Source organism: Oryzias melastigma, linkage group LG17 (assembly GCF_002922805.2).
Source record: "Oryzias melastigma strain HK-1 linkage group LG17, ASM292280v2, whole genome shotgun sequence".
In the NCBI taxonomy this organism is placed as follows: Eukaryota; Metazoa; Chordata; class Actinopteri; order Beloniformes; family Adrianichthyidae; genus Oryzias; species Oryzias melastigma.
Genome location: NC_050528.1, coordinates 2,411,174 through 2,421,037, shown reverse-complemented (window position 1 = coordinate 2,421,037; position 9,864 = coordinate 2,411,174). Strand labels below are relative to the sequence as shown.

Sequence of the window (9,864 nt, the reverse complement as noted above, 5' to 3'; positions counted from 1 at the left end):
TGTGTTTGTTTGTGTGTTTGTTTGCGTGTTTATTTGCGTGTTTGTTTGCGTGTTTGTTTGTGTGTTTGTTTGCGTGTTTGTCTGTGTGTTTGTTTGTGTGTTTGTTTGTGTGTTTGTTTGTGTGTTTATTTGCGTGTTTGTTTGTTGTTCCTGTAGAAGGTTCGGATTTTGTTTTGATCTTTTTGTAATGAATAGAAAAGAGTCGATGGAGTTTGTCACACGGTTGTGTACTTGTTGTTGTGTCTATGTATGTTCGTGAAGTCCAAATCTTTCCGACAGAAAAGACTGATGAGTTCTCCTGTGGTTCTGTGTTGGTTCTGGTCTGATCCAGTTTGGTTCTGTGGTGGCAGCGGTTCTGTTCGTGGTGGTAACTTGGACCCTTGATACGGATTTATTCTATAGATTCACGTGATTGTTTGTGTGGACGGAAGGTGTCTGAGGACAGCGTTCCTCCTTCAGGCGTCCGGTCACCGTCCATCAATCAAACCCAGCAGCAGATCTGATTTCATGGGTCTGCTCTGTTCCCATGCAGCACTCGACGCTTTCACGCAAGTTTGTGGAGGTGATGACTGAGTACAACACCACGCAGTCCAAGTACCGCGACCGCTGCAAGGACCGCATTCAGAGACAGCTGGAGATCAGTGAGTACGCAGCACACCACCGGAAACAGTCTCTGGGCAGGTTTACATCAGAGCGGGACGCGCCATACGGCTAACAGCTGGAGGCAAGAAACGCTGGAGGCAAACGATGCTCCCGTTTCACGGATACACATTTTCAAGACACTCCAGCAAACATGGAAGAACCACACATTCAAACCAGGCTAAATGGGTCCAGGAACTTCCCAATGTTTTTCCTAAATGTCTGGGAGAAGTTCTCACCAAGAATGTGGCCGGTCTGTTCCTACAGCTGCCACTAGAGGGCAGTGAAGATTCTTTACCTGCAAATGTTGGTGCTCTGTTCCTGCCATCAGCCCACAGATCAGCCCACAACAGAGGAGATCCAAAGAATTCATGGAGATTATTCTCTCAAATCTTAGTTTCAGTCGGAGAATGAAGGAAATGTCCTCATCCACAAACGTCCCGCTCTGATGCTCAGTTATGAGTGTCCTCACGAGTACATAAAGACGAGTACACACTCTCCTGAGGGAAAGTGTGGATTTAACTTTTGTTTGTCAGTTTGATCATTTCATCTGTGACTTTTCAATGTCATAGAGGTTGAACGGTCTTCAGGTGAGTTCTGACTCCGCCTCTCTCTCTCTGCAGCTGGAAGAACCACCACCAACGAGGAGCTGGAAGACATGTTGGAGAGTGGCAAACTGGCCATCTTCACCGATGATGTAAGCTCTGCACCCGACTTTGACCTGTGCCGTTCTGCGCCCTGCGCCGGTGCCAATGTGCACGGAGCGCAGGGCGCAAGATCGCCAAGGTGCACAGAAACATCCAGTGAATACGGCCTTTGTCACGTGACAGTGGGGGGAGGGGGTGGCAACAACTGCTTTTATTCTGAAGCTCTCCTGTTTGCATCTGCTGCTTCAGATTAACAGCTGTTCAAGGTGCTCCTCCGGTTGGAGACACACCCACTGGGTGCTGACCAATCGCAGGAGTTTAGCTAAAAAAAAGGTTAGCAGGTAATCCCAGCCAGCAGGTGAGTTTACTGACTGTAATACTATAAATCTACATTTTATTTTCTTTTTACAAGAAAAGTTCTGAAGAAAAATAAGTGAACAAAAAGAGAAAAAATGTTTATGAGAATAAATCTCACAAACAGAGATTCACATAAACAAATCAACGTTTGTTAGCAGGTTGTTGACGTTTTACTTGATAAGTTTTAGCTCTTCTTTCATGAATACCTTCAGTTTAATTGTAAGTTGTTCAGTTCGTTTGCTGAGGTTTTCAGTCTCCATCAGGAAATAGTTTTGGAACATTTTCTTATTACAACAGCTTTGATTTCAGGAGTTTTCCAGTCAACACAGAGCTCAGACGCTCATCAGACTCGACCTAAAGCTCTCAGGGAAAAAACTCTTTCCAGACTCGTTCCATCTAAAGCTAAAACTTGAACTCTTTCACATCCAGTGAACTAAACCATGAAACCGGCTCCGCTCAGAGTCAGTTCCTGCCTAAACTGTGTTGACTTTGATGAAATCAGTGTTTATGTCTCTGTCAATGCAGATCAAAATGGACTCTCAGATGACCAAGCAGGCGTTGAACGAGATTGAAACCAGACACACTGAGATCATCAAGCTGGAAAACAGCATCCGTGAGCTCCACGACATGTTCGTGGACATGGCCATGCTGGTGGAGAGCCAGGTGAGCGGCGGGGCGTCCCGGAGCTGCTGCGCCTTTCCCACCTGCCCTCCTCACTCTGACCTCGTTTCAGGGAGAAATGATCGACAGAATCGAGTACAACGTGGAGCACTCTGTCGACTACGTGGAGCGAGCCGTCTCCGACACCAAGAAGGCCGTCAAATACCAGAGCCAGGCCCGCAAGGTACGGCTCACCGTCACAGACCGCCGCCCTGCTCTGTAGTTTCACAAACTGGTTCTGAATTTGCTCTTTGATCCAGATTAATACACATCAGGTCCACATGATTTTACACACGAGTTCCAAACTTAAACATTTTTATGACCTGAAAACGCTGACGATGTTTCTACAAACAAAACCATGGATGAAGGCTTGTAGTGCTTCAGTGCATTTATGTGTCTCTTGCATTCACTGTATCTGAGAACTGGGCTGAGTGACTCCGCCTCCCAGGCGTTACAAACAGGAAGTTCCCCAAATCCCATAGACTTCTATGTAGAAATAACCAGCAGTTCTCAGTCGTTCTATTGGTTGAATAACCATTCTGGCTCTGATTCCTTTCTAACATTTCCTTTATTAACCTAGTTTTAAAAAAAGTAAAAGTGGGCGGAGCCTGCTGGCCTCTAATGTTCAAAACACAGATTCCATGAGGCTTGTTTTCAACTTGTAGGGGTGTGGCCTTCCAACAAGCTCACTCTAGTAGTTCCTCTAAGAACGCGACTCAGACCGACTCGGACCAATCACTGTCGACGAGTGTCAATATGGCGGTAGACGAACAGGAAGTGATGGTGAAGGCTCTGGCCTGATTTCATGAGGGCAGAAAGTAATGTATTTCCTATGGGGCCTCAATACCTTTCTTTGTCCAGTGGTGGACCAAAGTGTTGGTACCCTCAGTTAAAGAAGGACAAACCCACAATTCTCACTGAAATCACTCAAAACTTACAAAAGTAACAATAAATAAAACATTTTTGAAAATGAAACAATCAAAATCAGCCATCAATTTGAATTGTTATTAACATAATTATTTAAAAAACAAACTAATGAAACAGGCCTGGACAAAAATGATGGTACCTCAATGAAAGATTGAAGACTATCTGACCAGAGTGACATGATTAACTCAGGTGTGTCCTTTAATTGACATCACAGGTGTTTTATTTATTGTTACTTTTGGAAGTTTTGAGTGATTTCAGTGAGAATTGTGGGTTTGTCCTTCTTTAACTGAGGGTACCAACACTTTTGTCCACCACTGTATATACAGTCTATGGTCAGTCTACGTCATCGTTGCCATGGCAACCCTTCTCACCAATCAGGACTGAGCACACCCCTGCCACTGAGAGCGGGATCGGGAGAATATGTCAATCAAACGTTAGAGGCGGGGCCAGTAGGCGCCGCAGGCTTTTACTGAGACATCTGATTGGTCAGTTTCTAACTTGAAATACTGCAATAAAGAAAAAATCTGTTCAAAAGAAATTAGGTTTAGAAAGAAGACGTTAAGAAGAATTTATCAGAGAATTTATCTGAATTTCTCAAGTCTATGGGACTTTGGCCTTCTTGGAACCAGCATGTACTTCCTGTTGGGAACACAAGAGTGGATCAATGTCCTCTGTTTCTACTGTCCATGAAACCGACTGACCAGTCACTGCTTACTGGGGACGCCTGGCTCCAACATGGCGGCGTCCACATCACGAAAAAATGCTGACTGAATTGATATCACTTGGTGGGAGCTGGAAGTAAACATCTCTGTGGATGACGTGACTCAGTCCAGTTCTCACATACAATCAATGGTTTCCTGATACAGTAAAACCCTGGAGCTTGTTCTGCTGTGATTGGTCGACTCGGTCTCCGCCCACGTTCAGATCTTTTAGCCTGTAGTTGACCGGTCAGTTTTCCTGTTGTCATGGTGGACGCTGGTGCAGATGTTGAAGATCAGCTGAAGTCACTGCAGACATGCAGTGGCACTGTCCCTCACCCCCCACCTCCCCTCTGTCTTCCTGCAGAAGAAGATCATGATCATCATCTGCTGTGTCATCCTCGGCGTCATCCTGGCATCGACCATCGGAAGCACATTGGGCTTCTAAGACCCTCCCACCTGCTGCTACTGACAACCAGCGCCGAAACAACAGCCAGCAGAGAAAAAAAACAGACGACGACCCAAAAACTTGAAACACAAATGCAAGACAGCTAACCAATCAGCTTAGAGGACATATGAGTCCAAACACAATAAGAGGAAACACAGAGGGTTTGGGTGGGGTACAAAAAACAAAGAAAAAAACAGAATAACGCCATTAATGCTGACTTCACCACGCAGCCATCTTAAGAGGTTCAATACTAAATGGATGAACATATACAGCAACACGTGGGCTAGCTACCTGTGCAAACTGGTAACCTATAATATGACATGTACTTCTGTTTGTTTGTTTGTTTGTTCGTTCGGCTTTGCTGTTTGGAACATTTCCTGGTGTATTCTGGGAGTCCCAGAGGACCATGACAGCTGCCGGGTCGGAGTTCTGTGGTCAAAATGTGCTAACGCTGGAGACATGGGCGCCTCCAAACCATCCAGAAACCATTCCAGAGAACTCCACAGCGCTCCAGAGTCGGATCTGGAGCGCTGTGGAGCCACCGCCACCCGTCCTGCAGGACCAGCACCCCCAGGCCGACACACCGCCCCCGTTTGAGGGGCAAAGGCTGGCCTGGCTGTGATTGGTTCCTCACTGCTGTCAATCACACAGCCAGTGACTCAACAAAAACCCCGCCCACCGAACGTGTTATGCATGCCAACCTTTTACACTAGCGTCCCATTGATGTGGGGAGTCTCTCTGCCGCTAACAGCCTCCCCATAATGCACCTGTCCAACCAAAGAGCTGGGGGAGCCGGGAAGAGGGCGACGTTTGGCTGGAAGGGCTAACAGATGGTTGGGGGGGGGGGGGTTGTACATCGAATCTATGCAGCTTAGATCGGAGGAAGACCAGTATTCCCACCTCCCTAAGTCAAGAGAACCGGTGAAAATTAGGATCACAACCACACAACGTTCAGTCGTGGCGCCATGTCCACTCAGACGCTGCTGTCCTTCCTGGACCCGTCAGACAAAAGTCCAAAAGAACCAGAACCGCGTCCAACAGCACAGTCACCATAACTTTGTTACTTTATTGTTTTGGATGGTTGCTCTGTTGTTGCCGTGGCGCTGTTGTCATGGTGCGTGCGTGGCTTGTCCCGTGGCGTCCGCCTGACAGCGTCTGTGTTTCCCGGCGGCGTGTCACAGAGCTGCACGTTGGGTTCTGTTAGCAGCTTTGCTGAGCAGCGGCTCTCGCTGACGGCGGACTGTGGGAGGTGGACGGCGGTGCACTCTCATTCATCTCTTCGTTTGGACACTCCGAACTCCTCGGTCACACGTGAACGTCCCCGTGTTGCTGCTGGTGTTAGGGTTAGCGCGCTCTGCATGCCGTAGCGTTAGCTTCAGTATCGTGAAATTTGTGTCGAGTTTTCACGCGTTTTCTGTCTCTTTACTGTAAAGAAACTTCTTTCGTTTGTTCACAGCAGTGCTGGAAAAACCAGACCATTTAAACAATTGAGAATACAGATTGAAACATGTAAGAAGATAATCTGGACACTAGCAGGTACCATTCATGCTAAGTTAAAGAAGCACATGAGCTCAGCCAGGCTAACTGGGACAAAAACCAAGTTTAAATGTTGTGAAATGCATGTCTGACTTGTCGTTGAAGATGAAGTGAAGTTCAGACTAATGTCTCCACTCAAACCTGGTGGATCAAGCGCTCAATGAAACATCAGAGCAGTCCATGGAAAAGTTGCAAAACTGAAAGAAGGTGAACCAGAAAGTAGCTTTTGGAAAACCCAAAGTCTTTTTGGAAAAGGCGTTCCTCCACACCATCAACGACATGAACCGCTTCGTGTCGGTGATCCAGTCTTACCTCCAGGACTACAAACCACAGTTTGCAACTTGTCCAAGACTTTCCTTGAAGCTTGACTGATTGCAGAGGTTGTGCAGCACTCAGGCTGTGTGATACGGAGGTCCAGACGTCTGTTGAGGCCTCTGCTGGACAAGAGACCAGCTTGAACTCACTCGTCACTACGGTTTTGTTGATGAATCTGTAACGGTAGTCCTGGTTTAGTGTAGCGTCGGTATTTTCTCTGCAGTCGTAGTGAATAGCGCCATTAGCTTTGATGTCTAGTTGCTGTTTAGATGAAAGTGTTTTAGCTTCAAGTTTAGGAGGAGAGGAGTTCTTTCCATTCATGTCCTGTAAAGCCAAAAATACTCCGTGTTCACCAAAGCTCAGCCCCGCCCACGTCCCTCCCCGGCGCGTCCCAAGCGTGTCAGAGACCAGCTGCCGTTAGAAGGTCATTGTCTGCGCCAGGAGTCTGCGTTCCTCTTTCACTGACATTTCATTGGTCCTGACGTTTCCAGAAGTTCAGGAACTCGCGGTCGACAGTCGACCACACAGGTGGCTGTGGGCGGGGACTGCAGTGCAGGTCAGTTTTTTGACTGTGCCCCCGCCCGATCAAAAGACGATCCATTATTGCAGAGAGGCATTCCGCTCTGTGAATTAGCAAAGTGAGTCTGTACGAGTGTTCGCCCCCCGCCCCCCCAGTCCGCTTGCTGTGTGTTGTTTGCAAAAGAAGACAATGAGGGTCGGGGTGCCCTCTTCTCTCCAGCCGACCCCTCCCATCCCGTTGTGTTTTTATAATTATAAAGAGAATAAGAAATAAGGCATGCAAAAGTTGTGGAGTTTGCATGTTGGTGTTTTTTGTACCCCCCCTGCCCCCCATATCTTGCACTTTACTGCCCATCGGACCTGTCGGATTCTCTCAGCTCCTTGACTGACTTTCTCTGTTCTTTGCAAATGTTTGGACCCGTGTCTGTTTGTGGAGCCGAGACGGTTTGATTTCTGCCCCCATCTATCAGCGTCATCTTCTTGAGTTTCCTCGACCTCCAGCTCCTCACAGGGCGAGACGCCGTCATGCTTCCGTCGCAGGTTTGATTCCGAACGATCCTCCCGTCGTGCGTGCTGATCAGTGCAGGTTTGTCTGCTGGACGTCCGGCTGTTCCATCAACACAGTGTTGAACTGAGGGGATGGACGGCCGCCGAACCACAGTCGGATGGTCGCCGAACTGTAGATTGAAGGTCGACCGACCAATGCCGGACCGCAGTCGACGGACTGGCGCCGAACCGCCGCCTTGGCTGTCACTCTTCTATGATTTCAACCTAAACCAAAGCTCCCCCCCCCCCATTCTCAAAACGTCTGCGCTGATATCAAAGAGCACAACGTGAGTCGAGTTTACACAGAAGTTTTCGTCACCGTAACGTATCTTACAAATGCAGCCGTGTTAAAGTAAACTTCCAACCCGCCGCCAGCCGTCACTGCTAGCTGGTCTGTCCACGTCTGTCCCGCGCAACAGTGCCCCCCCACCGGTCATTCTCCTGTAGATGTTCGTGATCGATCAGTGGAAACTATGATAATCATTTGTGAGCGTCTGTTCTGTTCCAGCTTGTTGGGAGACCATGGAGCTGCTTTCCCTTCTGCTCTGCTGCTGGTTTGACGGACCGCCGGGTTCTCTCTGACCTGCGGTTCTTCAAATGGACGGCAGCAGTGTGATGCTTGGGTGTAGCGGTTAGCCGCAGCACAAGGCCTCTTTGTGGCGCCGGTGCAACTCGTGGCCGTTCGGCGTTTTGGGACAAACCAAACTTTCTTGAACAATCTGAGTCTGTCGAAGCAATCCCGAGCATGTTCCGTGGCGCGGCGTACCGCAGCCTTGTTCACTGACGTTTCAAGGTTACATGTAATATATATCAATGTTAGAGCAATATACCGCGTTTGTAATACCCCTCCCCCGTCAGACCGGGACACGAGCAGCAGGAGAAAATCCCGCAGAGAGGTCGGAGCAGCACGGCTCTCTGTGAGGATTTTTGTCTTCCTGAAGCAGAACCCAAAGCTGCACCGAGTCCTGCTCTGGACCAGAACTTACCCACAACTTTGTTTCTTTCACGTTGCTTTGATCTGCTCTCGTCAGCAGCCAACGCATTAAGCTCCGCCCACGTCTCTCTGCTCCGCTCTCTGTGAGGAACAAGACAGTATTTGGCTTTTGACAGTGTTTTCCCCTTGTGGGGTGGGAGGAGTTAAGGGAGGAGTCATATAGATAGACCACACCCACTTATCCCCTTCATAGCAAAAAATAGAAGAGATGCTAAAACCCTCTTCTCCCTGTTCTCCTTCTTCTTATTGTTGTTGTTCTTCTTGATGCGATCATTTCCCTGACTGTGAAATCAAACCCTGACCTGAACCCGGATGGAAACGCGTCACACAAAGTGATCGAACCAACAGAAAAATGTGGAATAAGAGGTGATGATGATCATGTAATAGCAATGATTCAAAGAAGTACAAAAGGAGTTATGTTATCATAAATAATTGTAGTAATATTGAATGCTCGCAATTTTGTCAAACTGAAACTTGATTCTTTGTGTTCTGTAATTACTGTAAATACGTTCAGAGAAAAAATGACTTGCATGTCTATGTATAAATCTACTGAGATATCTATTCCAGTCAAAGTTGACGAGCAGTTCGATCTCTGTCCTTTTCCAACACTTTTGTTGCCCCCCTCACCTGTCCTCACCTTGGCCCCGCCCCCTCCCATTTCAGCCCTTTCGTGGTGTGGGTGAACGATGACAGCAGGAGGGCGGGACACACTAATCCCAGGTAGACCCTCATCCCCACCAGCCTAAACTCAAAGGCTCTGGCACGGCGGCGGCCGTTCATGGTGTAAACGCACAAGCAGCCACACCTCTCTCTATTACTCCCAGCTCCGGAGGCTCCGCCCACTGGCTCCTCTGCTTAAAGTGCTTCCCTCCATATTAGAAAACCTAACCTGCATCCAGGACTTCCCAAGCCCCGCCCCTCAGGTGACTCCTCACTTGCACCCGTAACCCAGAGATTAGTCTGATCCCATCTTGACACGGACTCAGCCTGCCAGTGCGTAGCCCCGTCCAGAGGGAGGAGCTTAGTGTCCAAGGCCCCCAGTAGATTTAGCCAGAAGAATCCTCTTTCCTTTGCTCCGCCTCCTCTGGCCTCAGAAATGCCTCTTGTTGTCATGAGCAGAACCCGACTAGCAGAATCATCTGGTCCTGGTTCCTCTGGGTCCGGCTTGGCGGACCTCGCTCCTTATGTACCTCCATCTCGCCGCCAGTCTTCCTCCCTGCTGAGTTAACGTGGAAGGTTAAAGAGGACGGTCTCTGTAGAGGGACCGGGTCCACCAAGGTCCGTCCAGAACCACCGCCTGGCCCCCGCAGGCCCGTCCAAGAGAAGAGTGCAATATCCCGGAGCAAGGGCTGACCTTCTCAGGCCGGCCGGCGTGCGCCTCCTGCGGAAGCGCAGCGCCACAGTGTGGTCGTTTGGGGCGGGGCTAAGAAGACCTGCATCAGACTGCAGGAGAAGGACAGCAGAGTCGCTCTTCAGGCGCAACTTTGACCGGAAATGCAACTTGTGTCCCGTTTTTTTTGTGTGTGTATGTGTGCGTAGTGTAATGTAAAAGCGATCTGTCCCCCCACCCCCCTCCAC

The 9,864-nt window shown here is 48.8% G+C and overlaps 1 protein-coding gene across 1 annotated transcript in view; it reads left to right on the top strand.

Annotated features, from left to right (window-relative positions):
* stx1b (syntaxin 1B) overlaps positions 1-8,863 on the top strand; it is a 45,471-nt gene extending 36,608 nt beyond the window's left edge. Inside the window, exons 6-10 of the mRNA XM_024262238.1 lie at positions 533-641; positions 1,263-1,336; positions 2,169-2,306; positions 2,377-2,487; positions 4,296-8,863. Coding sequence (XP_024118006.1) covers positions 533-641; positions 1,263-1,336; positions 2,169-2,306; positions 2,377-2,487; positions 4,296-4,376 — 513 coding nt within the window. The 3' untranslated portion in view covers positions 4,377-8,863. The remainder of the gene's footprint in view (positions 1-532; positions 642-1,262; positions 1,337-2,168; positions 2,307-2,376; positions 2,488-4,295) is intronic.
* Positions 8,864-9,864: the final 1,001 nt, after the last annotated feature.